This window comes from Nelumbo lutea, chromosome 5 (genome assembly GCF_056320005.1).
Source record: "Nelumbo lutea isolate HS-2025 chromosome 5, American lotus-T2T, whole genome shotgun sequence".
NCBI classification, from domain to species: domain Eukaryota; kingdom Viridiplantae; phylum Streptophyta; class Magnoliopsida; order Proteales; family Nelumbonaceae; genus Nelumbo; species Nelumbo lutea.
Window position 1 is genome coordinate 26,470,922 of NC_142688.1, and position 27,801 is coordinate 26,498,722.

The following is a 27,801-nucleotide window of genomic DNA, read 5'->3' on the forward strand; positions in this document are numbered from 1 at the left end:
ATTCGATATTTGAGCTTAGCTCGCAGGAATAGTATCAACCTCTATTAGAGTTAGAGATTTGAACTCGAGTTTAAGCTCGAGATCGGCTTGGTTCATAGTTTGTAAGTTTGAATTTGATTCAGCTTGATTTGAATTCGAATATATAAATAAAAATTATATGTATAATTTTTTTTTTAACAATAAATTAAGAATTATAAAAATTATTTAATATTACATATACAAAAATATTTTTATTTTATATAAAAAAAATAAGATTTATAAAAACTATTTACTACTATACATAAAAAATAAAATTATTATTATAGATAATAAAATTATTTATTATACAAATATATGTATAATGTATTTATATATTAAAAATTATTTATTTAATACTAGGCTCACAAGTCGAGACTCATTGGGCTCAAGCTCAGCTCGATTAGCAAACAAGCCTATATATCGGACTTGAATTCAACTCGAAACTTGGTTTAAACTAAGTTGAGTTGTGCTCGAATAGCTCGTGAAAGGCTCAACTCGTGGCCACCCCTATTGTCTACACACTTTTTGCTATAGCATGGAGTGCAATGTTCCCAAATAATCATGTTAAGCATGTGTGTGTGTGTGTGTGATTTTAAGGCTCCTTGTCCTTAATAAGTTACGGGTGCAATTTGAACAGGCTGGACCAAGTTTAAGGTCAATTCAAGCCCAATCTTATTACTAAATAAGGCTCATGCCTGAGAATTGGATATTACATTGGCGCCCCACCTGCATTGGGAACATATTCCCATATTTGTCATGGGGAGATGTTGTGTTGTAGGACACTTGTGGGGCGCTCCATTGATCTTTGAGAAATTGAGATTTCTTATCCACAAGAATCTTACCCTCATGACACTATAGTTGTACATTGGGAACATCTCCCCATAAGTGTGTGTGTGTAGGGTTCTTGTGAATAGGAGATCTGAACTCCATGCCTAAGCCTGGATAAAGACCAATGTCAAGTCTAATTAAACTTGGATCAGGCTCAATTCCCAAATCCCAATTGAGCCAAGTGTGCTAAAAATGCTCCTAAGTCCTAAACCTATTTAAAATTAGTAACATAAATTATTTTTGGGTAAATTATAAAGACCCCCCCGTACTATGGGGTTAGAGATAATTACCCATTGAGCTTTCACTTAAAACAAAGACCCCCCGGCCCCCTACTATATGGTTAGTGACAATTATTCCTCTAAACTTTCACTTTGTGACAAATACCTCTCCCCCCCCCCCTAGAATTCTACCAATTAACTTCAAAAAAGATTAAACAAATTTGTAAATCTCCAAATTACCCTTATTTATTTGAACTTTTGTATGATTTTTTCTTAATTTAAAGGGGTGGATAATTTTTATATATTTAAGATGAAGAGAGGCATTCATGTTAGTGAAATGAAACAATAATTTAAAGAAACTTGTCTTTTTCATGTCAATGAAATGATTCTTATTGTTGTAGCTGGTTTCCTTTGGAGAAAATGGAGTTATTTTGGGATCAATTAGGGTTTAAGATAAAAAGGGTGAGGAAGAGAAAATAAGGATAATTAATGTGGGTATTTTGGTAAATTAATGCATCTCATTGTTTGACTTAATGGCCAAGGGTATTTGTCTCAACGTGAAAGTTTAGGGGTCATTGTTGCAAACGAAAGTCCATGGGGGCAATTGTCATTAACCCCATAGTACAAGGGGTCTTTGTGATTTACCCTTTTTCTTTAGAGAACCTTGCCGCTCGCAAAAAGACGAGGAAATTTTCATTCATTGCCTGAAGAAATATCAAGTATAACATCATGTAAAAATTGTCATGTGGAACCCTAAGTAATGCAATTAGAAATCAAGAGAGCAAATTTAGTTAATTTATGTGCAGCTTGATTGCCTAATCCAGGGGTCCAAATCAACGAGCAACCACCAAGGAGATCTAACATGAATAGCTTGCAATCTGCAATCAGCAAGTGAATGTGACAAGGAGGGTCAATAACCCCCAGCAGATAGTCGATGATTAATCTACAATGTCCTTCAAAAACAAAGATTGTAACTCCAAGAGCATGAGCAAACTTAAGGCTAGCAAGTGCAGCTTTAGCTTCCATTCCTTAAAGGCTATCAAGTGCTTGGAACGTTGTATATTTTGCATACCAACATGCATGTATGTATATTATATGTATGATGGGGTCAGTCAATCTCTAGTTACTTTAGGCCAAGTTCCATTAAACAAAAAAAAAAAAAAAAAAAACTAATGTTTTGAAACTAACCCTAGCGCGAGGGCTAAAAAATCCAAGCCTATCCCCGAATGGTGGAACCATGAATTTTCTCTTTGGGAGTGGGGGGCGGGAGGAAGTTATACTGTGATATATTGATTCATTATTTATAAAGTAAAGAAATTTACATGAACATACACATAAGGAAGAAAGCAAAAGAACTACATCTCTTAAGTAATTTGGTGAAGATGAGGAAAGAAAATGCTTAGAAGCAAAAGAACTAATTCGGTGTAACAAATTCGTCAGAGCACGGCCGGACAACTTGGTGGATGTGGCAACTCGCTGGGAAGTAACACCCAGCTTACCCCGAATTCCCTCTAAGGGAGGAGCGCCCCGAGCTCCCTCCAAACGAGGAGTCCCGAGCTCCTCTTAAGACCCAAGCTCCTCCCAGTGAGCCCCGAACTCTTCCTTTCTGAGAAGGTAACACCCCAACCTACGGCTAAGTATCCCGAAGTGGAAACACTTCGGGTCAGCATCATTAACACTCTTGTCCATACTTGCCTAAGGCTCGCCTCAAGCATAAGCACCTCGGCCCAAGGTAGTTTGGTGCAAAGTAGCTCGACAACCTACAGGAAAGATCTGCTTGACAACAGTACTTGCCGAATCTGGAGGCTACGCTCACGCCCCTCGTCAAACGGTGTCGTGCCTGCCATTTCTAAAATATGCGGCACGCCTAACAGGTTTGTACCCTACAACGGCTGTCTGCACCCGCCACCTCAACTCTGGCAGTAACGGCTGCGACAGAGGCGGTTACGCCTGACTTGACAGAGGCGGTTACACTTGATTTGACATAACTCCAATATAAAAGGACCCTGATCCCCAAGGAGCAAAGGTACTGAACTTGCGCCATCTGCACTCTTAGCTCTCTCTCTTTGCATTCTCTACAGTTTTCTTAGAGTTCTAACTTAAGCATCAGAGTGTTCCCACCAGGTGAGCTTTCCGGGAATTCTTCACCTCCCTCTTCTTCTCATGTACCGTTCGTCGCCAGTTAAGAGCCATGTTTCCGCCAGATAGGAGTGATCAGATCGCGCTGCATCATTCCCCTCCCTTGGGAATGAAATCCTTTTCCAACTGATTATAATTCCTATTCCGATTCCTGTTTGAACCAAACAGACTATGAGAATAGACCATTCCAAGTTCAACTAGAAACCAAACAAACCCTTAATAACTTAGTGGATGTATAAATCCCCTTTAATTAATTAGATTCGATTGAATAAAGATCCAATCAGTTGACAGCCTGATTCAATTTGATATTCAATCCAATGTTCTCATCCCTAACAAAGTCAAGTGAACGGGGTCAGTCCCTTGCCCATCGGCTACAACCAACCGGAGACCTTTGGCATCTTGTTCCTCCTCTCACATAAACATACTTGCATGCAAAAATGAATGTGTCTCGTTTGATACACGAGATTATAGGGTCACCTAATCTAAGAGACACTTGAAATGGCAACACCCGGCTTAATTCATCTTTAATTGAAATCTAATCAGCCTGGTCTAATGGTTAGCTAGGGTTACTAGGTAGTGGGTTGGCATTTCCACAGCCCACATTTGCTATTATAGTGTCGTGAGTCTGCATTCGGTGCATTGGACGCGTGAATCTACGAATGGGAGAATGATACGTCGACCAAGCCAACGTTAACGTGCGTTTGAACGTTAACGTGGTCTGATCGGTTCAATCAGATACGCACGAACCGGTTCGTATCCGCACGAACCGAAAAGAGGGTTAAAACCCCTTTTGTTGCGACTGATTTGTATCCCCACGAACTGGTTCGTGTCCGATTGAATTGACTAGACCACATTAGCGCTGAAACGCACGTTAACATTGGCCTGGTTGACATGTGCTGAAACAAGTAAATAAAAGTCTTTGATTTGTTGTCATGGCCCCACCATGAATTAGATGAAGTGACTTGTTGGTAGGGCCACTGCAATAGATCGAATGCCATGATTTTTTGGTTTAGCCTTATACAAGGATAGTGTCGTAGCAAAAGTGAATTAACATTTCTGATATTAACCTATCCCAATTTTAAAACTAACCTTCTTCTGGGGTTGGGTTGGATTGGATTCAGGGTAGCTTAAAACTTTAAATACATAAAAATATAGAAAAAATATAAAACACAAGGGTCTGCACTCTACGTGTTTGTATTTATAGCTCAATGTGGAAGGAGTATAAATACGAATTTAGAGTGTAAAATCTTGTATTTTGTATGTATTTATACTATATATATTTGAATTTATATTCCTTCCAAACTGAATTTATACTCTTCCAAACTTAACCTTAATTAAAAGGTCATTTGATCATATCACCACCACAGTTTTAAGACAAAGAGCAAGTAGATAGAGACTAGATGGAGAAAGAGACCTGATTCACCCCACCACAGACAAGATTATGAGACGCCAATTGACTGAACGATTAATGCATGGAAGTGTTTACTCATTTTTCAACCCACCACGTCGAAATTGAAATTCATTCATCTGGTTTTGGCCCATGAAGAATTGGAGATGATGTGTTTGGGAATTGGGATCAAGGAAGCTTTTGATAATTGATAGTTGAGGGTCTGAGGCCAAATTGGTCCATAGAATGTGAGATCACTACTTTGAGCATATGAATGCTCTGCCTCTACTCCAAGAAAGAAACAAAAAGGGAAGGTCTTCGGGGCTTCGAGTGATGTACAACACAAATTTTGGTCATTCCGCTCCAAACGCTCGCTATCCTCTTAGCGAGTCGTATCGCGTCGCGCGAATGGGCTTTACTCGTTTTTAAGCGTGTTACTCAGGACCGAGAGTCCGAGGCCGACTAGCCTTGAAGCCCAAAAGCAATACGCTAACGTGCGCACCACCCTCGTTTTGGAGGAATCCATTAACGATACCAGAGCAGAGCTTCAACACAGGTGTGGATTTTTTTTTTTTTTGGTTGGAACCTTTCCTGCCGTTAATATAATCCGAACAAAATACTAGGGTTTCCTCATTTTACTTTTTTTATTAGTCTGTTCACTATTGTATGCTGCAGCAAAGGAGGAATCCTTGAGAGTGTTTGCACGGAGAGTTTACTGATTGAGAGGTTTTTTTCATGATTTTTTTTAAAGTTTATGTATCCTAGTGTGATGGGTGTTGGGAATCTGGTTTCTTTTTGATGGTTTTTAGTTATGGTTTTTTATTTTTGAGGAACAAAAACTATATGAACGATGAGGGTTGTTGTCCGGTTAAGGAGGAGATGGAAGGTGAAGGTTTGGGTTCTGGAGCGGCTGGAGGGTTGCATGCTGATTCGGGCATTGATGGCGAGTTAGTTTCAGAAGGGAAGTCATTGCATCTGAAACCTAGGGCAGGTGATGCGAAGATGGATGGAGAGGAGAACAAGTCTGGTTCTAAGAGGAGATCGAAGCCGGTTGAAGTTGAAGTTGACTCAGATGATGATGAGCCCATAGGGTCTCTGTTCAAGCTGAAGAGGGCTCGGAAACCTAAAAAGGTTAGGTCTGGATTGGGTGTTGCCAAGGTCGAAAAAGTTAATGTTGAAAAGGTTGAAGTTAGGTCAGACAACTCCATGGCTGAAGACGAGGATTCGGGTGGAATGGATGACACCTTAGCAAATTTTAGAAAGAAGCTGAAGGGTCCAAAGATGGGTAAAGATAGTGGATCTGGTGTAGTTAAGCGAAAGGGTTCTTCTCTCAATGTGGAAGGACCGTTAGGTGGATCTTCAAACAAGCTCTTGAAGGACGGGGCAGTAGTAGAAAAAATTCCCACAAAAGTGGTGGAGGAAGCCCCTACATTTGGTGTTGATGACTCAGACTTCCCTTCCGATGGAGGGTTAGGGGATAGGCCAAAAGTTCGAGGTAAGAGATCTAGGCTTACTTCTGTTCCAAAGAAGAAGGGGGATTTTGATGATGGATTGGATGGACCTTCTGTTGTTGAGAAACCTCAAGGGGGTTCTTCAAAGAAAAAGATTGGGGCGTTAAGGTCAGAGGAAAGTTTTAATCAGTCTTCTGATGAAAACTTGGAAGTTTCACTATCTGCATTTGTCAGGAAATCACAGTCTGGTTCTATTAGAAAGGCCCGGTCTTCATCTTCTCGGAAACAGAGAGGGAGCACTTCAGCTTCATGGGATGGGTTGAGTCAATGCTTTGGGGATTCAATGAGAGTTCCATCTGCAACTAATCGGAAATCACATTCTGCTTCTGCTTCAAATATGGATTGTGAAAACTCAAAACCTGATGCTGATATCAAAGCAGAGGCTGGTGGAAGCCCAATAGTTCCAGTGCCTGATCAAAATGATACAGTGAAGTCTCTGAGATCTGATGGTTGTGTGACTCAGTCTTCAGAATGGATTCGAGATGATTCTTTAATGAGCCTGCCTGCTTCTGTGTCAGAGGTCAAGGGCAAGATGGGTACTAGTGATGATAGGTGCAATAAATCACCTGAAGGAACCACAGAGGTTTCAGTTCATATTTCTGCACTTTCAAAATCTGATCAAGGTTCGGATGTGGAAGGGAAGCCTTCAACATTCTCTGATATTGAATATGAAGGATGGAAGAAAGCGATTCCTGAGAGACTACCAGAGAACTGTGGTAGTTTAGACCCACCTTGTGAAGGGGGATCTGAGCAATTATTAATTGAAGCCCAAGGATCTGATTCTGCTTCCATTCTAACAGCCACAATTGAAAGGCAGGGCCTCAGGGATGGGTTAAAGCAGTGTTCAAAAGGCAATGCAAGTGGTTTTGAGCAAGTTCCGAAAAGGAAAGAGGGAGTTCATTTTACTGATGATGTCTCTGATGGATTCCCACTTAAGTTTCCACAAGAGATTCCATCATCCATTGTTCAAGGATCTGGTGAAGAAAGCCCTAAACCAAATATTACTTTCTATGAGTTAGATGATGTGTTGAATCAATCAACTGCCAGTGTTCAAGAGGTTTGCAATTTAACTGCAATCCAGAAACCTCTGTCTGAATCTTCTCCGATAGCAAGAATAGAATTAAACAGACAATGTGAAGAAACATTTAAAGAGAATGTTATCCAAATTCACCATAGTGATTGTTTGAATCAACCTTCTGAAAGTGCTTCTAAAGATCTTCATTGCCATGTTAAGAATGAGGGAACGACAATTTATGACAAACTGGTTCAGCCTTTTGGTACTGTTTTGGAGAATTCCATGACTTCTCTAGCATACAGAACCTCTATTCCAGTGAAGATGGATAACGCCTTAAAGCATGAAGGTATTGATAATTTTTCTGATGGACTCTCAGAAGATTCTCAACTTGAGTGTCCAAATCAAGCTCCTGGAATTTCTATTGAAGAGTGCCATGATGCCTTGGTCCTTAAGAAAATGGAAGAAACCTCTCGATCTGAAGTTCATACGACTTCAGAGGTTAAAAATTCCAACCTGGCTTCCCCTCTGAATCAGAAGGCGGAATCACCAGTTACTGGTGATGTCCCCAACCCATCTTCTGATAGACTTGTCATGGACTCATCAGTCCCTAATGAAAAGAAGATACCTTCTTACGATGCCTCAGAAGGGATTAATGTTAGAAATCAAGATTTTCTTTCTGTCAAGGAAGAAACCAATCCAGAAGATTGTCCAGAAGACGGAGAAATGGCACCTGATCCTGAAAACAAGGATAGGCTATCAGTAATGCAGCGGGCTATGCGCAAGGTTAAAAAGCGTAGGCATGGGGACATGGCTTATGAAGGGGATGCTGATTGGGAGGTTCTGATGCACGAGAAAAGTTTCTTTGAAAGTAATCGTGTTCTTGATAGAGACAAACCTTCTAGAATGAAAGATAAGTCTGAGTCCCTTACAAGTATTGCTGCAGATGTTGATAATTGTGGTGCAGCAGCAGTAGCAGCTGGGCTTAAGGCACGTGCAGCAGGTCCAGTTGAGAAAATTAAATTCAAGGAGATTTTAAAGCGCAGAGGTGGATTTCAGGAATACCTGGAATGCAGGTTTGTTGTCCCTTTTTGAAACCTTGAATTCTTTTGCAACTGTGCATACTTGTGTTGTTTTTGTTGTTTTGCAACTTTTAAGTCAGTTTCCACTTATTGACAAAGTTCTTTTTAATCCTCAGAGATTTTACCTCTTTATTGATGGCAACTTAACATGTGTGTAGCTTATTCCATGCATAATGGAGTGGTACATTTTTAGTAATGGCATGGTATCATTGTTTATGCATTACTGCATTTCATGTTTAATAACTTTATAGTACTTTCAGATACTGTGCTTGTGGTAGATATGGTATGACTGTTCATCATTTTCTGCCAATTCTTTTGTTGATGAAGTTGTAGTTTAATTCAGGTTGCTTTGGCGTGAATGTCTTATTACCTTCAATTGGGATTAATTCCTTATTGATAAAAAAAAATGGGATTAATTCCTAGCAGTTGTATAGTTTAGCCTTCATCAAGCAGAATAGAAAAAGTAAGTTATATCATGTTCTCTCTATGACATTCTCCAGTAGTGATGGGTGACATCTTAAAGGAAATACTTTTATGTTTTACATGCCCTAGTTTTTATCTTTTGATCCAATGGTTGCTTCCAAGAAACAATTGTACTTATTGCCGAATGCTGTGTGGCTAATTACATTGTTGAACTTGGACATTGGCAGATGTTTAACAACACAATGAGTTAGTGATAGACATTCAACAATCACCCTTCTTTCTAATGCTTATTGGTTTGCCTTCTTCATTGAACTGTAATTGTATTAAGAATTATGTGAACATAAACTCAGGAAATATCAACGAACCTAATTTTTCCTCATGAATTTCCATTGATTTGTTCTTTGAGACGGGCAAGTTGATGTATATGGGGTCCATTTGTTTTTGCAATGCAGGAATCTAATTTTAAGCCTCTGGAGTAAGGACATAACTCGCATTTTGCCTCTCATAGATTGTGGAGTTGCTGATGTTCCTACAGAGGATGAAACACCACGTGCCTCTCTTATCAGGGACGTCTATGAGTTTCTTGATCAAAGTGTAAGTTTTCTTTTTGCAAGCTCCATTGGTGTTAGTTTCCAAGGTTATGGTTGTTATAATAATTGTTACTACTTTTTTTGTTTTTAAAATTCAATGCTGCAGTAAGATCTCATGTTCATATCAAATTACTCTTTCAGTTCCTCCGTATTGTTGTAACTCACTGTTTTCGTATGTGAAGTTAGTCTGTCTTATCTTTTCTAATCTTCTACTTTACTTCCAACTATTGATGAGTCTTCAACAGGGTTATATCAATGTAGGCATTGCTTCGGAAAAGGATAAAACAGAATCATGTGCTAAAGTTCATTGTAAGATTTTGAAAGAAAAGAAAGCTGAGGAAGACTGTGGGACTGGAGTTGCTGATTCAGAGGATGGGGTTGCATTCATCATAGGTCAGGCTAAGAGTTCTGAGAATCTTACTGAAGCAAAAAATACTATTTCCTCGGATGATGAAAAGCTGACCTCAGAAGCCACTGTAGGCAAGAAGCTATTTCTGCCAAGGACAGGGTCTGAGTTGTCTTTGCTAGAATCAGAAGAATGCAAGGTTGATAATAACCAGGATAATACTTGCATGAATGCAAAACCATGTAACACTCCATTTGACCAGATAGTCGAAGGCGGGCAAAATCATCTCTTAGATCCGGGGCATATACGGGACACTTACAAATTCCAAGCTGCTTCAGTCAATACTATGGAGAACAACAATGAGCATGGTGACTTGGAAATCTGTAAGACAATCATTGTTGTTGGAGCTGGCCCAGCTGGTTTAACTGCAGCCCGCCATTTACAACGTCAGGGGTTCTCTGTGACAGTGCTTGAGGCTAGGAATAGGATAGGTGGTCGTGTTTTTACTGACCATTCGTCTCTTTCAGTTCCTGTGGATCTTGGGGCCAGCATCATTACAGGCGTCGAGGCTGATGTGGCAACTGAAAGAAGACCAGATCCATCATCTTTAATTTGTGCTCAGTTAGGCCTTGAATTGACTGTATTGAACAGTGATTGTCCCCTTTATGATATTGTAACAGGGCAGAAAGTTCCAGCAGACTTGGATGAAACACTTGAAGCAGAGTACAACAGCCTCCTGGATGACATGTTAGTTCTTGTTGCACATCAGGGTGAACGTGCGATGAGAATGTCTCTGGAAGATGGATTAGAATATGCCCTAAAGAGGCGTCGCATGTCTCAGTCAATAACAGATGCTGAAGACTTTGCATTATATACCTCTGTTAGTTCTGACAATGATGCTGAAACAGATGGTTTTGGGAACAAAACCTCTAATAGAACTAGTTCTGAAGAGGATATTCTGAGTCCACTCGAGAGGAGAGTAATGAATTGGCACTTTGCCAACTTAGAATATGGGTGTGCTGCTTTGCTCAAGGCAGTGTCTCTTCCTTACTGGAATCAGGATGACGTTTATGGAGGATTTGGAGGGGCCCACTGTATGATAAAAGGGGGTTACAGTTCTGTAGTCGAATCTTTAGGGAAAGGCCTCAATATTCACTTTAATCACGTGGTAACAGAAATTTTTTATAGCACTAGGGATTCTAGAGAATCTGATGAACGTAAGGGTAAAGTCAAGGTTTCTACATCAAATGGTAGAGAGTTTATTGGAGATGCTGTTCTGATCACAGTACCACTCGGTTGCTTAAAAGCAGAAACCATAAAGTTTTCCCCAGTTCTACCAGAATGGAAACGTTCTTCTATCCAACGATTGGGTTTTGGAGTTCTGAATAAGGTAGTTTTGGAATTTCCATATGTGTTTTGGGATGATAGTGTGGATTACTTTGGGGCAACTGCAGAGGAAACAGAGCGGAGAGGTCAGTGCTTTATGTTTTGGAACATCAAGAAGACAGTTGGAGCTCCTGTGCTCATTGCCCTTGTGGTTGGTAAGGCAGCATTAGATGGCCAAAATATGAGTTCATCTGATCATGTGAACCATGCTATAATGGTTCTTCGTAAACTTTTTGGGGAGGCTTCAGTACCTGATCCAGTTGCATCTGTTGTGACAAACTGGGGTAAGGATCCCTTCAGTCGAGGTGCTTATTCCTATGTTGCTGTTGGAGCATCAGGGGAGGACTATGATATCTTGGGCAGACCTGTTGATAACTGTTTATTTTTTGCTGGTGAAGCTACTTGCAAGGAGCATCCAGACACTGTTGGTGGTGCAATGATGAGTGGCCTTCGAGAAGCAGTACGCATAATTGACATTTTGAGAACTGGAAATGATTGTACTGCAGAAGTGGAAGCAATGGAGGCTGCTCAGAGACAGTCAGACAGTGAAAGGAATGAAGTCAGGGATGTTCTGAAGAGACTTGATGCGGTTGAAGCCTCTAGTGTCCTATACAAAAGCTCCTTGGATGGGGCTCAGATGCTAACCAAAGAGGGATTGCTAAGGGATATGTTCACTAATACAAGGACTACAGCCGGACGATTACACCTTGCAAAAGAATTGCTGAAACTTCCTGTTGAGTCTCTGAAGTCCTTTGCTGGGACCAAAGAAGGACTCGGTACACTCAACTCGTGGATACTGGTAATCTCTTATGTACACCAATGATATTGTTTACTGAGTACTTTGATTTTTTAGCCAGCTTCTAGCATGGTGTTTACTTTTTCTTTCTTTTTTGTTCCAATGTATCCCCCCGCCTGGCTAAGCAAGATTGTAGATGTTTGGGACCATTATTGGGTAATGGCCCTATACAAATAAATATGCATATATAGATGATCAAAAAAATATTTATGTATGCACACACATTGATTTATGTTTTGCAGTGTTAAGTGAAGTCTGCTGAAAAAGAATTTTCTTCTATTTTAACAGGATTCAATGGGAAAGGATGCAACTCAACTATTGCGCCACTGTGTTCGCCTGCTTGTGCTTGTGTCAACTGATCTGCTTGCTGTCCGTCTGTCAGGTATACATCTCTCGCAGTCTCACTGTTGGATTAATGTTACCATTGATAGAGATTGCAATAATGCTTAACTCTTGAAGAACACACTCACACTTGGTTTGTTGCATCTTTATCTATACCTGTATGTTACTTTATTTTTCATACTCATGGTCGCTCATTTACTGCTTTCTTTCCAATGTAATATGGTTCCATTTGCATAAATGAAAGAATCTTGTACATGATGTATTAAAGTCTTTCTTTTGTTTTTCTTGTTGTCTGGTTTAGGTATAGGAAGGACGGTGAAAGAGAAGGTCTGTGTACACACTAGCCGTGATATTCGTGCTGTGGCAAGCCAGCTAGTCAGCATGTGGATTGAAGTCTTTCGCAAAGAAAAAGCTTCCAATGGTGGATTGAAATTACTGAGGCAAGCTATGACATCTGATTCATCAAAGGCCAGATCATCTAAAGAATTAAGCTCTGGAAAACCACCTTTGCGTGCAACTCAGGGTACACTAGATAATAGAGACAGTGTACATGTTCCTTCTGCAGGAAGCCATTCTCCTTCCAATCCAAACATTAAGAAAGTGCACGGCAAGCCTTCAAAATTAGAAATCCTGGCTGAATCCAGGTCTGAAGTTAATTCATCACGACCCCAGGTTGTTCAGAGCCTGGATTCTAAGGTGGAGGAGAACTCTGTTGCCATGTCTGAGGAAGAAGCTGCTGCATTTTCTGCAGCAGAAGCAGCTAGGGCTGCTGCTCTTGCAGCTGCAAAGGTTTGTCTTTCTTGATGCCACAAATATATGATGGATAATGTACATGATATGGCTATGGATTGAATTTCAAGGCAAAAAACTAAGCACCTAATTTTTGGTCATGCTATTATAGTTATAGCTACTGCAGTTATCATCCATAATGAATTATGAAAAAGTAATAGCTTTAAAAGAGGGAAGGAATAATTTTGAGAAACAAACGGTTGCTGTGGTTTCAAATTTGGGCACTATGTCAGGCCCAATTAGGCTAAGTGACAAAACAAGTAGAGGAAGTGGGTTGGTCAACAGGGGTGGATGCTCCGGACTAGGTAGGATTCAGAGGGTCTTTAGTAACCCACTGGATAATCCCGGTGAGTCTCCTCTAAACCGGGGTGAGACAGGCTTGAAACAGGAGGGTCCTTTAGTGAGATCCGACCCATGTGACATTTCAAGTTGTCACTTGAGTTGGGTTTCAAAGAATGCGGCGGGAGACAGTTTTGGTGGTTTATCATCTTCAGTGGCATTGCAGCAGGTCAAAAGCCGAAAGAGCTTGAGGAATCTGAAATTTTTGAAGATTTTATCGTATACAGAGAGGACTAACAAGGAAGAAAAGAGGTGTTTTGAAGAGAAGGAAGAGGTTCAGGCAGTTTTTTTAGACGGTGATCTTCAACAGGAAAAAGAGGGGGATGGCAAAGACATTCAGGTAGGATCTAATGGCAAGGATGAAGCTCGGGAAAAATCAGAGGAAGAAGATACAGAAGAGCAAAGAGCAACGATGAAGAGAATATCGAAGAGCTAGTTAGGACTATGCAGGAAAGAGATGAAGCTAGAGTCGAGGAAGAGAAGGAGATCGTACATCGTACAAGGAGATGAGATGGGTGGGTTTGAAAGGATGAAGGAAACAAGAGAAGAGGAAGAGTTAGGAGGTGCCAAAGGCGGAGAAGGGGATAAGGATTCAGCAGAGGATATCGAAGGGGTGAAAGGAGTTAGGAACGAGGGAGGGGGAAGTGAGGGAGTAGGATGGAAGAGTCGGAGTGGGGTTAGTACTTGCAAAAGGAAAAGATATAGAACTTTTCCTTCAGAAGAAAACAGAGAGGGGGGGGGGGAGGGGAGAAAACGGACTCAGGTGAGGTCTCTCGGGAGGAAAGTGAGGATGCTATGATGATAGATGAGGTCCATAAAGTGGAGAAGAGTTGTGACTTTGAAAAAGTGGTAAATAAGGAAGTGGAAGTCAATAGAATTCTGAGTCTGTTTTTCTTAGGTTGGGAAGAGTTTGCGAAGGAAGCATTCAGTTCTGGAAGAAAGAAAGGGAGAAAGCGACAATAAAGATGTTCCAGTGGCTGAATGTAATTCTAGTAATTTGATAATTAAAGGGATGACAGAACCGAATGAAGGCTGCAAGAACAGAATCAATGAAAAGGAAGAAGAACCAAGGGGGAGGAGGGGTCAGAAATCGGTCAGAAAATTGGAAGAAGTTGTGGTAAATGTAAACATAGCTAGAAGATGCAGAACAACGAAAAATAGAAAAATTCAACAGCAGATAACAACTTCAAAAGTTTTTCCAAGGATTAAGGGAGGCCCGTTTGGCATTGGGCCCAACAAGGTAGTAAGAAAAAACAAAAATGGAGTCAGAAGACAACAAGAAGGCTGCACGAACAAGAAGACTAATTGAGCTGGAGTCCGGTAGGGGCTTGGGTGTTTGTTTTTGGGTTTCTTTGGTGGGTGGTGGTTGTGGGTGTTGAGGGGCTTGAAAGGGCATAGGTCTTGTTTGTTCGATGGTTGGGGTTTTATCGGGTTTTGTTTTGTATTGCTTTTAATTTCTTTTCCAAGGAGTTTGGTTGATGAGGGGTGGGCTTGGGTGGGGTGGTTGGCCTGGCTGGGTTTTGTTTTATTTTAGTTGGGTCTCTTTGGGTTGTTTCTTTTCTCTCGGGTGATTGCTTATCACCTCCTTGTATCTTCTTTTTGTTTAATATTTTTTTTTCTTTATCTTCAAAAAAAAAAATAATGAATTATGAATTCTAGACAGAACTATGTTGTTTGGTTTTTCTTCATCGTGCCTGTTTCTCCTTGATTGTATTGATTGTTGTTGGATTTACATTTATATGAATGCTGATCTTCCTGTAGGCATATGCATCTTCAGAAGCAGAATGCAGTACATTACGGGAGCTTCCCAAAATCCCCTCATTTCATAAATTTGCTAGACGAGAGCAATATGCACAGGTGGATGACTCTGATCTTAGAAGAAGGAAGTGGTCAGGGGGTGTTTTGGGAAGGCAAGATTGTATATCAGAAATAGACTCCAGGAACTGCAGGGTCAGGAATTGGTCGGTCGATTTCTCTGCCACTTGTGCAAACCTTGAAGGTTCAAGAATATCAGTTGACAACTCTGCACAAAGAAGCTACTCAAATGAAGTTGCATACCAATTGAACCTCAGAGAGCACTCAGGTGAAAGTGCAGCTGTAGACAGTAGCTTTACAAAAGCATGGGTGGACACTGCTGGTAGTGAAGGGGTGAAGGATTATCATGCCATCGAGAGATGGCAGTCTCAGGCGGCAGCTGCTGATTCTGATTTCTACCATCCAATTTTACACGTCAGGGATGAGGAGGATTCAAACACATCATCAAAACCACCCTCTGGAAAATATGAAAGGCGGACAGAAGAAACATCTGTTTCACAAGTTACGGAAAATAGGGTATTGAGGGAACACCAATTTAGAGGAGCAGAGCGCATCAAACAGGCTGTTGTGGATTATGTGGCGTCATTACTCATGCCCCTATACAAAGCCAAGAAAATTGACAAGGAAGGGTACAAGTTAATAATGAAGAAAAGTGCAACCAAGGTCTGTTGCTTCTTATGGTTAAAATGGAAAGTTCCTTTTGGTTTCTGGTGGTTAGAATTATCATAAATTCCTATTGATGGAGGAGATTTCATCTGCTGACTTGTTTCTTGTATCACCATTTTATTGCTTTGATGTTTTCAGGTCATGGAACAAACTACAGATGCGGAGAAAGCCATGGCTGTTTCTGAGTTTCTTGATTTTAAACGGAAGAATAAGGTTTGTGCTCAATCTAGTTATGTGAACTTTTTGGGTGGTGGTTGTCTATAGGGGTGCAAGTCAGGAGCCCAATTTGAAGATTTTACACTGCACCAGACCTGGTTCAAACCTGGGGTCATTCAAAATTTGACAAAATCCCAACCTGATCCTGCCAAAATTGCGCACCCCTAGTTTTCCAACATTTGAAAGTTCATGTTTGGTACCTCTTTTGATTAGTATTTTGTACTTAAGGCTCAGTTTGGAAAGAGTACAAATACAAATATGTACAGTACAATTGACAAATACATACAAAATAATACAAAATACAATGTTTTGCACTCTACATATTTGTATTTGTACTCCTTCCAAACTGAGCCTAAATTATATGTAGTGATTATTTTCAGCTGTTTTCTCCGGAACCAAATGTATTTGATTCGTTCTACTTGTCAACTTGCAGATTCGTGCTTTTGTGGACAAGTTGATTGAGAGGCACATGACAATGAATCCAGCTGTTAAATCTTGATGTCCCTGAGGGTTATTGGGGATGAACGGTATTTCTTGGCACTTTTCTGTATGAGCAAACAGAAGTAGGCTCTGTGGTATTTTCCCCGTGGTTTATCGTATTCATTAAAGGTATTTGGGCCCTGGAGTACAAGGGTGGATGGGAACCATCTACTTAAGATGCCTTCTACAAATTGTCCGTTACCTGTCAATGATCTGGAAGGGTGGTGGAAGTGAATGGCAGTTGCAGGTTGGTCCCTTTTGGGTCATTCATGTCTTCAAGCAGCAAATGGAAATGTTGGTGATATGCTCAAGACTGGCAGTTGCAAAGGCTCCTCGTATGGTGACCATCTTCTGTGGTGGTACATTTGTAAAGGCTTCTTGTATTGTGAACTTCCTTGGAATATCGTTGAATTAAATGCTGCATCATGTCCATCTGGATGACGTATTTCTGGTATTAACACCATTTGAAGATAACATCAGATTGCCAATTGAACAGAAACTGGTCCTTAATCTGTCAGAGATTGTATTTTTAGAGGATCAAGATTTAACCCTTTTTTTGTTCAGGGATTTCCCATAATTGATCGTGGAACCCACCCTACCCTTTCTTTTTCTTTTTATAGATTTTTATTTTTATTTCAATTTCTTGTACAGATCAAGATTGTTTCTGTCATCGACAGGCTTACATAACATGTGAACGAACTTCTCATAAAAGGAGTCTGAATTAATGGCTGCCAGATGCCGCTACTATCTGAAACCTCTGCTTTTCCAGTGTATCCTTTATTTCTTAATTAGCCTAATTTTTTTTTGGTGGTCAGCGTAGCAGCCTTCATGCTGGTAATAGCAAGTTATTTTCTAATGGAAATTTGTCTATACTGAAAATATGAGGAAGGTATTTTTGCGTGCTATGGAATTCAAATTAAACGAATGGTAACCATAAGTCTGTGACTGCTTAAGAATTGATACTTGCCTCTCAGAGTTGGGTCCACAGTATTGCTATGTCATACAATCTGTACTGCAAATACTAAGATCTATATAATTTGTTAATGATATTCTGTTTAATACAATCTAACAAACTCTATTTAAATTTATATTCCAAAGCTCAAAATTAATGCATTAAATTGAGATGACTTTGAGGGGGCTTCACCAGGTAAATCACAAAGGGTTCATACATGCTGTCTCAGTATGGTGCTTAGAACAGATTTTTTTTTATAGGTTTAGGCCTTGGTTAGAAGGTTTTAACTCTCTTCCTGCAGTTGTTTGTTAAGGTTGATGATATTTTGGCTATTTATGATGTAGAAGTGAAAAGTCAGGCTTATGTTGTCTTGTAAATGTGGGCCATTTTTTTGCTTTTGCTTCTTGGTTATTTTCTTTTACTATTAATAGTCTTATTTGATTGTTGATATGTTCTATTTCTGCTCCCTAACAAATTTTCTTATTTTCCTATGTGCAGGTCTTTGTGTATCTACATGCATCCGCTAGCTTCCTGTCTGGAGTTTTGAGTCTTTTGAGTTTTGTGGGTCTTGATGTTGAATTTTATTGTCAGATTTTGTTATTAATACCAATTGTTGATCCATGAACAAGACAAAAAGCATATCAGCTGAAAGCAGCATGAGTTTTGTTTTGCAGTTATCAACTTTACCGCATCATGTTCAGGTTGATCTCGGAACTGCTTATTGTGTGGCTTCTGAGGCTGTTCATATATGGTGTAGACCAAGATTTCCACGGGCTGTTGAAACCCTTTTACTGATCTAGTTTATCTGGCCATGGCTGTTTTTTATGGCCCCATGGTAAGATAACCTCCACATAAACTTACTACTTTGTGTTCAGGGGGTAGAGATGGGAAGTCAATATGCCTCGGTTATTCTATTGGTTGAATTGACTAAAGATCTAAAGCTGGTAATATTCTCGTCTCCAGTTCACCTCTAATATATGAAACACATAAAAAAACCTTGTGTTTTGGGACTGAGATTCCACCCATGATGCTATATATAATCTGTAAATCACGATCTTTATTTTCAGACCAATTACTAAAAGCTGTATTCCTATCTTCCTCATTGCAACGTTGATCTAAGCTTTTATGATGCTACAGTGGCAGCGCTACAGACTAACAGTGCACTATGATCCTTCAACGTTAAACCTTCTATTTCATGCACCGTGGATGACATGAACTAATTCAATGGCAATGCAGCGCGTTACAGTGCCAGAAATGAGAAATGCTTACCGCATTAGGCAGGCTGATTTCCGATTGAAGTTGTAATGCAACTGTATCCTGTTTCACGTTCTTGTTTTAAATCAAATGCGACAGGGGCGCTTATTAGTCACTTCTATAGAGAGGTTGCAATAGAGTAACCCAACCGTTGTGCCAAGGGCCACTCTCTGGTGTTTTTTTCAAGACATTTTGATTTTAGATTGGCCACTCTGTGTCTGTGCTGGTCATTGGGTAGAAAGCAAGATTACTAGAATATCGTCGAAGTACCAATGCAATCGAGCTGAGCCTAGTCAAACTTTTGTATGCCTTGGCCCGGTTCAATTAAAATGCTATTAGGTTTAAGTTCAAGCCCAAGTTTGATTTAAATTATATTTTCTTGTTCGAGCTGGTTCAATTAAATATTCGATGAACTTGAATTTGTCTCAAAAGCTCAAAAGTCAATATATATATATATTTATAATATATTATAAAATATATTTTTATATTCTATAATATGTATGTATGTGTTAATCAAACCAATCTTGCGAGTTAACAAGTCAAATTTTTTATTAATCAAACTTGAACTTGAATAACTGACTAATCAAATTTACCCCAAAGTTCAAATTCAAGTCCAAACTATTTTGATTAGAACCCGATTTGATTACCGTAAAAGTATCGTGGAATGCAATAGCTGTTAAAACAGACTGAAACTAATGAAATACATAGAACCCAACCATTTAATTTCTATATATTTTCACTGGCGTAGGGCATTACCCACAGTTTGCTGAACATTCAGCTAATCCGAATACGAATTGGCTCGTTAGAATCAGATGTATGCCATCCCTATATAATGGCTATATCTTTATTAGGCTTTTGTTGGGTTATTAAGACGAGATTTCCCTAAAAGCCCAGTCCAGTAATTGACTGAACCACCACCACCACCACCACGTACACGTATAACCCATTAACACGCTTCAGGCTCAAGCGTCAGTTCATGTGATTTATAAAGCTCCCTCGTTGATTTTTATCTCCATCAACCTTGTGAGATTAGATTTAACGCTCGCCGGAGAGTGGGGGAGAGAAGCAACTTCAAATCTCTCCAATTCGTAGATCCGATCGTGGTAGCTGTAAATCCTCCCTCGAAAATGTCTTCTACGTTCAGCGGAGATGAAACTGCTCCATTTTTTGGCTTCCTCGGCGCTGCAGCTGCCCTTGTTTTCTCCTGTAGGCTGAAGCGAAACCCTAATTTTTTATCGTTTAATCTGCTTATTTGAATTTCCCCTGTTCCTTGGGTTTCATTTATGTTTCTATAGGGTTTCAATGTAGATCTAATGTTTTTATTGGCGTTTCAGGTATGGGAGCTGCTTATGGAACGGCGAAGAGTGGTGTTGGTGTGGCCTCCATGGGTGTTATGAGGCCAGAGCTGGTCATGAAATCAATAGTTCCCGTTGTTATGGCCGGAGTGCTGGGTATTTATGGATTGATTATTGCTGTTATAATCAGTACTGGAATAAACCCCAAGGCCAAGTCTTATTACCTTTTTGATGGTTACGCGCATCTTTCATCTGGCCTGGCTTGTGGTCTTGCTGGGCTTTCTGCTGGAATGGCGATCGGAATTGTTGGTGATGCTGGTGTTAGGTATGATTTTAATTTCCCGATTTTCTTTTGGTTGATAGTTGCTATATCTGTTTGCTTTAGAGGTTAGTAATTCTTAGCTTTAAAATTGGTATAATTTTATTTGTTTTGCTTAAATTGTTTTCTGACTTATGATTTCATATATTTGTGTTTGTATATATGTATACTCTTTCCTTGCTTTGTTTGCAATTTTGGTTTGGATGATATGTTTGAATTGGTTGCTTTTCTCAGTTGAAATTGAGCATATGATTGTTTGGACGGATTTGTATATTCTTATCTTCAGAATCTTGGTGTGAAATTTGGAGCTATTTCAATTTCAATGTTGATCTTAAGGAAATTATGGAGAACTATGTTTATGATGTAAACCCCTAACCCAGCAATAAGGCATATGGGCATTGTTTTGGTTATAATAGTCCACAACGTTTTCCTGTTTCTTCCTTTTGTGCGTGAGGTTGGGGGAGGGGCTATTTTTCTGAGATAACTTGTCATAACCAGGCTTCCTTTTTTCAATGACTATGTTCTTTAATTAACACTTTCTGCGCTAGCGCTACAAGTAGCACTTGCCATCCAATTTATGTTCTCCAGTGTGACAACCCACAACCCCCTCTCCCAATAACAACAAAAAATTAAAAAAGAAAGAAAATAAATTAAATAAAAGGAATACACAAATACACATTCAAGCATGCATACAAGCACATACAATATTTTCGTTTCATTCGGCTGTGTTTAGAGAGTTGAGGAAAAAAGTGCTTTCAACTTGTAAGAATCCCTCCTCCACCATTACTATACTCAGTAACTACTAAATAAATCACCCAGATATCCTATCCATTAAAAGTGTGGAAGTTTTTCTGCTGGTGTTTCCTGTGCTACTCTCTGCACTGGAGTCTCCATGGACTGGATCTTAAACTTGCTCCTGTCACATGGGGCTGATCAGCGATCATTCCACTTGATGGTTGGGAATTTATGGATTGTGATAGCATGTGACTTAATGACACCTAGTTGTTTCAGGTGATTCTTCATTGTAAGCCTTCTTGTTGTTTTCTTGACATGTTCCTTCTTCCCTTTGAATTCCCTTGTGCTCTACAAGGTTAAGAAAGTATGGATTTTCTATCTTTTTTTGATATATTATAAGTGTGTCAATCTTTATCTGTTGCTAATGCAAAATGCATAAAACAGAAGGGGGTATATGCTAGATATTTATCTTTGCTGTGAGGAGAGCAGTATGTTATGTTTAATGTTGTTTAAAGGATAATCTGTTAGGTTTGATTTCTTTAATAACATGCAATGTACTTCTCAAGCAGTCATTCCCTGCAGGCCTGCCCATGTACAAACAGGAAGTCACATTCTCAAGCTAAACTCATTTTATGAATGATATATAGTATCAAAGTCACTTCTAGTTTGTATATTAGCAAAATATAATATTTTGGTTGTGTTTCATTTTAATTTATTTAGGCCCATTACCCAAATCAGGGTTCGTGCTATCTAGGTGTGTTGGGAGGGGTAAACTAGATACAGACCTAGCAACTCTTATCTCGTTTTTCCCTTTTTCCCTTCTTTCTTTTATTATTTTGTTTTGAAACCTAGGCTACCACCAATGAAGTTGATTATGGATATGAATAATTGTGTGGATAACCAGATGGGAAGCTGGCTAATGATTCCAGTCCATGCTGACATGAACTGGACGAGATTTGATATCTGATATCCTCACAGAGGATTGACTGATAATTACTTTTGTAGCTCGTATAGTAGGATATTGAAGAGGAACCGGTCCATAGTGATGATCTCTTGAGAGATTGAGAGTCTATAGACTGTTTGCTCCTAAACAGCATAATTGGATAGAAATGAGGTCAATGATGAAGGCTTGATTTTGTTTGGTCATTAGGTTCTAGTTTAGGTAGAGTAGATCAACTAAGGGAGGCTTCCAATAGATGAACAATGAGTCCAGCTATATGGTTCTCAGGCCAGTTTACATGTGCCCTTAAGACAGTCAATTGTGGCCAGAACTAGTAGATGGGTTGTTGGCATGGAGATCAAGAACTTACAAATTGATTTTGGAAGGGATGACACAGAAGAGCCAACTGCCACCATGGTAGTGCCTCTTGTGCTGGAAGAGGTTTCAAAATGTTTAGGTGATGAAATTGGTGATCTAATTTGCATTTAGGAAGAGATGGGCAAGGTAAAATTTTTTTCATATGCATGGATCATGATTTGATGATAGTGGAGTTAATTCAGGAGTCACAGAGTCGACTTATGAATTTATGACTTTTGGTGGTTTGTACTAGCACAGGATAAAGCTTCAATAGGACCATATATATATATATGGGGAAGGATTAAAATATCAATGTGATACACAGACACCCAATATGGGGCATATCACGTCCATACCAGTGCACCAAGTACACTTGGATATACAGATACAAAAAGATTTGAGGAAGTTTATAACTTCGGGAAGGCTGCATCCATCCGTTTATGCTTATAAAACAAACAAGTAAATAAAATAAATTATCAGGTGTATCAATACACACCAATTGATCGTATTGATATTTTGATCCCTGGATAGCGGATATTTTGGATTGTCCACAAGTAAATAAAATAAATTATCAGGTGTATCAATACACACCAATTGATCGTATTGATATTTTGATCCCTGGATAGCGGATATTATGGATTGGCCACTTATTTATTTCTCCTATCAAAAAACGGATGGATGTAGCCTTCCCGAAATTATAAACTTCCTCAATTCTTTTTGAATCTGTATATCCAAGTGTACTTGGTGCACTGGTATGGACGTGATATGCCCCATATTGGGTGTCTGTGTATCACATTGATATTTTAATCCTTCCCCATATATATATGATCAATGGTTCAGATTGTCAATGGAATTTTGCACCTGGTTCAGTTTTGCATCCATTTGCACTCACTAGCAATGCAAATTTTGCATCCCAAAAACTGATGCAAAATTTGCACCACGTTCCTTCTACATCAATTCTCTCTCATATAAACTGCGGACCCCATCGTCTTGGTTCTTGCATCACTCCTAAACAAACAACCACCCTCCTACCTCCGTTCTCTTTCATATAAGGTGGGGACATAAACCAGAATTTACACTCAGCCTATTCGCACCAATGTTTTAAAAACTGACCCAGAGGCTGAACCATTTTCACCACCCAGTTGCAGGTCATTGGTTCAGCAGTCTGGGTCAAATGGGTCAGACCATCTGTGTATAAACATGTATTTTATCAATAAAAATGTATAATTATTTTTTTTGATGTAATATACATATATATAAATATTATTTTATGTTTACTTTGTATTAAAAAAGATTTTTTTGGCAAAATAGTGGGGCAAGGCACCTTGGGATGCATAGGTCTTGAAAAGTTACCTAAAAAAAGATAACCCCAATTGGACATCCAAGCACAAAGTTATGGCCTCAAGAAGTTTTCACATACGTTGAGTGTGTAATCCATGACCCGCTGAATGGGTCAACCGGTCAATGGTTCAACTGTCTGGTTCAGACGGTTTTTGATCAAATGACAGTTTCATGCGAACTGGATCCAGAATCTTGACTGGGTGATGGCTTGAATGGTTCAACTGGGCAGGGTTGAAAACACTGATTTGCACTATGCATTTACACCAGTGCAAATGCAAACAAACCGAACCAAATCCTGTTTTGCTGATTCAGTGGTGTCATTTATGAACAGCGTGAGCTTGAAAAAATGATTAATTATTCACGTTCCTAAGGGTTTGTTTAAACTTGCTAACCTGATATATAAAGTCTGTTTCTCTTTCGAATATCTATGTTTATTACTTACTACCAAATTTGTTCCTCCCTGCATCATGCTACGGTTGCAATGCTAATTGAAGTTTGTAGAGGTCTCATTGGATGACAATATTATGGTTTTTGGTGTTTGATGAATACTTGGACATTTTGGCCTTTTTTTGTTATCATTTTTAGGGTAACTGATTCTGATTATTGATCCTTAAAATTACTACTACTACTTCATGTTTGGCTGTTTGTAATGAAAATACAAATCAGTGTTTGTTGGGATGATTCTTATCCTCTAGCTCAAGGTTTAATAGCCTAATTGGCAACTTTTCTGATCATTGGAGCTTATTTGTCTTTATACTTAGCTCAGAAATTCAGGTTTCTGATTTGGTGGTTGTATTTTTGCAGAGCGAATGCACAACAACCCAAGCTCTTTGTTGGGATGATTCTTATCCTCATCTTTGCTGAAGCTCTTGCCCTCTATGGCCTTATAGTTGGCATCATCCTCTCCTCACGAGCTGGCCAATCCAGAGCAGACTAAGAAGTGAAACGCTTCCTGCTAATTGTTCCTATATCGTTTATTGGAAATTTGAAATCATTTCAAAACCTCAAAATTCTTTAGTCGTTATCAATGGTAGTTCAGCACATGCATCGTTCTATAGGGGGATGTGGATTGCTTCACGACCGACCTTGGTTAGTTGCTTCGTCCCTCGTGCTGTTCTTCCCAAATAAAGCCTTTGGATCTGTTTCTCTTCGTTTATCTATTGCTGTAGTTCGCTGATATTAGACCTAACTGCTGTAGTTTGCAGAATACTGTGGTGTTATGTAATATTGAATAGAAGCTGTAATGTTTTCGAAGTGCTTCGTTTTTTTTACCCTTTTGGATAAATAAAGTGCTTCGTTTTCAATTTCCTACCGAAATGTCTCCAACGGTGGATATAGACACAACGGCGTTTGACCGTTGGGTGCAGCTTTACCTGCATCTGCCGTGATAGCAGCTTTCATACAATGTTATGGTGTTTGGCCTACATAGGCTTCAGACCCCGTGTCAGATTGTCCTGGCCAACCTGATTCTACGCAGACTTGACCATCTACATTTTCGTCCCCACGATATATGTCAAGGTTCATCACAATATCGATTTTCAGGGCCACAGAATGAATACTATGAACCAGATTTATTTAATACATTTAAATTATAATAATTATATTCTTGTATATGTTTGCAAATTATGAGCTTTTTTTTTTATGATGATTCAAAAAAGTAAAAAAAAAAGTGTAAATTACAATGATCCCCTATGCTTAAGGGTGTCAATGGACCAGTTTTGGATTGGACCCTATCTAGTTCAAAATCAATTTGGACGGATTAGATGGACCAACAAGATACATTGGATTAGACCAATAGGGTCCAAAATATTTTTTAGATTGGACTGGACCTGGTCCGTTCATAATAAATTTATATTGGATTGGGTTGGATTAAGCTAAATCTGGTCCATTGATATAATATAAAAATATAGGTGTCAATGGACCAGGTTTGGGTTGAAACAAATCTAATCCAAAACGAATTTGAACAGATTGGATGGTTCAGGCATTGAATTGGATTGGTCCAAAATGGTCTAAAATATTAATTGGACTGGACTGGATCTGGTCCATTTATAATAGATTCACATTGGACTGGATTGGATTGGACCAAATCCAATCCAATTGACACCCCTACCTATGCTATAGGGTCAGTGACAGTTGTCTCCTTAAAACTTTCATTTGCAACAAAGATTCATCTAAACATTCATTGTGCATCAATACCACCCGATTGTAAGTCAGATGATGGAATGAGTTAAATATTTGAACTTTTTATTTTCTATTTTTACCATTTTCTCTTAAATTCTAATTGATCCAAAAATATTCTCATTTTCTCTAGATGAAATCAGCTAAAATAACATTAATTATTTCACTTACGTAAAAAAACAAGTTTATTTAAATTCTTGTTTCATTTCATTAACATGAATGTCTCTTTTCATTTTAAAATATAAAAATTATCCACTCCTTTCTCCAATAAATCAAGAAAAATCAAACGAAACTTTAAATTTATATTTATTGGAAAAAACCTTTACCATTTTAACTTAATATTGAATCTAACTAAAAATCTGTACGGATCTATTGGAACATCTGGGAAGACTTTAATATTATATTTAAAAAATGTATTGAATCATGAATTATTTAAATAAATAACAAAATGGTAGTTTGAAAATTAAAAATTTTTTTAACAGCTGAATGGAAATCTTTTAGGAAGTTAATCGATGGAACTTTAACAGAGTAATTGTCACTGATCTTTGTAATTTACCAAAAAATAGTATAATGGTGTTTACATGCTCAGCAGGCTGCAGCATATAGATATTGTCGAGCATATATTAACAATTTAGCACTTGATGAAGACATCTAGTGACATTCTATTTATGCTTCTCCTGTAAATATAAAATGTTAAAAGCTGCCACTTTATGGGAGATGCAAGATATTTGAGAAGAGGGCAAGAAATTAGCGGATTTATTATAAGGCTAAAGACCTGTTAGTTGAAATTGGGTCCTGTCGGGTCAGACTCGATAAGAGCTGGCTTGGCTCTGGCCCCTGAGTCTATTATTTAAGGAACAGACCCTAGATCAGGGTTATGTTTTTATTGGGAATGGATTGGTCTACCCTTATGTTCTAGATCCGATCCACTGTACTTCTAAATAAGAAGAAAATTATTGTATCTTGTATGCATAAGTTTCACTTGGATGGTGGAATGTACCTTGTGTTATGCAAGAATTAAAATATCAATATAAGATAATCGGTATTACATGTACTGTATCTATATCAGTGAGACTCTGAAATGCAGGATACACCGATACAAATAGGGTTAGGGGGGTTTTGAAAGTTAGGCTCAGTTTGGGAGGAGTACAAATGTAAATATATATAGTATAAATTTATACAAAATAATACAAAATATAAGATTTTGCATTCTACTTATTTGCATTTGTGTTCCTTCCAAACTGAGCCTTAGAGAATAAAAAAGCATCACTCTTTTCACACATTTAAAAAAAAAAAAGAAAAAAAAAAAAGAAAGAAAACAAGAGTATCAATGATGTCGATACCCTTCTTTGGGCATCAGGCATATCAATATATTATGATGATTGTGTTATGTGACGTTTATCAGTCTTTTTAGTATACCTGCACGGGGGACGGTTGCCTATATCAGGCTGTGTTGACAGTATTAGCAATGTATCTATCAGTCTGTATTGGGCAATACTCATTGAGATAACAATGCCATATTTTGGTGTCATTCTAGTGGTTTATGACCATTAATTTTTTTACATAATTCTTTTACCACTTATTTATATAATCGAAAGTGGAGCTTGTGGAGACCAAGGGTCTCTCACCACAGGCGGATCTCCCCTTTTCTGCACACACGTGAAATATTAAAAGTAAAGAATTTAACAGAACAAAAATAAGGGAAAATTGTTGAAACCTCCTCTGAACTTTGGTAATTGCAATCATCTCCTCTAAACTTTTTGACACAGTTGCAAGTAGAACTTTTTGTTAGAATCCTCTAACAAGAGCCTTGAAAACGTCCAAAATACTCATGCATTTAACATCGAGGCCAGTTTATATAGAAAAAAAACAATGCAAACTTTATGATCAACTAAAAAACAGAGTTTAAGGTTGCAATTTTACTTTTGAGTGATTGATATGAAGGTCACATTTGAAAAATAAATCAAATTTGGAAAAGATATGGGAAGGATTTGGTGCAGCAATTGATATAAAAAGAAATTTAGGAAAATAAACATTTTGATTGAAA

The 27,801-nt window shown here is 38.7% G+C and overlaps 2 protein-coding genes across 2 annotated transcripts; both read left to right on the forward strand.

Moving 5' to 3' along the window:
* Positions 1-4,928: 4,928 nt before the first annotated feature.
* Positions 4,929-17,137, forward strand: LOC148851192 (lysine-specific histone demethylase 1 homolog 3-like). Its single transcript, XM_088942387.1, has 8 exons — positions 4,929-8,189; positions 9,071-9,212; positions 9,454-11,739; positions 12,025-12,118; positions 12,380-12,867; positions 14,968-15,684; positions 15,826-15,900; positions 16,337-17,137. Exons 1-8 carry the CDS (start codon positions 5,389-5,391, stop codon positions 16,400-16,402), a joined length of 6,669 nt encoding a protein of 2,222 aa, XP_088798513.1. The 5' UTR covers positions 4,929-5,388; the 3' UTR covers positions 16,403-17,137.
* Positions 17,138-19,347: 2,210 nt separating this feature from the next.
* On the forward strand, positions 19,348-24,884 carry LOC148851193 (V-type proton ATPase 16 kDa proteolipid subunit). Its single transcript, XM_088945309.1, has 3 exons — positions 19,348-19,795; positions 19,924-20,209; positions 24,381-24,884. Exons 1-3 carry the CDS (start codon positions 19,717-19,719, stop codon positions 24,511-24,513), a joined length of 498 nt encoding a protein of 165 aa, XP_088801435.1. The 5' UTR covers positions 19,348-19,716; the 3' UTR covers positions 24,514-24,884.
* Positions 24,885-27,801: the final 2,917 nt, after the last annotated feature.

What these genes read in the sequence shown, in the direction of transcription:
- LOC148851193 (XM_088945309.1), top strand. Translation starts at nt 19,717, where the DNA reads ATGTCTTCTACGTTCAGCGGAGATGAAACTGCTCCATTTTTTGGCTTC. An exon ending in AGCTGCCCTTGTTTTCTCCT is followed by an intron (nt 19,796 to 19,923) that starts GTAGGCTGAAGC and finishes TTGGCGTTTCAG; the next exon opens with GTATGGGAGCTGCTTATGGA. An exon ending in GTTGGTGATGCTGGTGTTAG is followed by an intron (nt 20,210 to 24,380) that starts GTATGATTTTAA and finishes GTATTTTTGCAG; the next exon opens with AGCGAATGCACAACAACCCA.
- LOC148851192 (XM_088942387.1), top strand. Translation starts at nt 5,389, where the DNA reads ATGGTTTTTAGTTATGGTTTTTTATTTTTGAGGAACAAAAACTATATG. An exon ending in GCTTGCTGTCCGTCTGTCAG is followed by an intron (nt 12,119 to 12,379) that starts GTATACATCTCT and finishes TGTCTGGTTTAG; the next exon opens with GTATAGGAAGGACGGTGAAA. An exon ending in ATTTTAAACGGAAGAATAAG is followed by an intron (nt 15,901 to 16,336) that starts GTTTGTGCTCAA and finishes GTCAACTTGCAG; the next exon opens with ATTCGTGCTTTTGTGGACAA.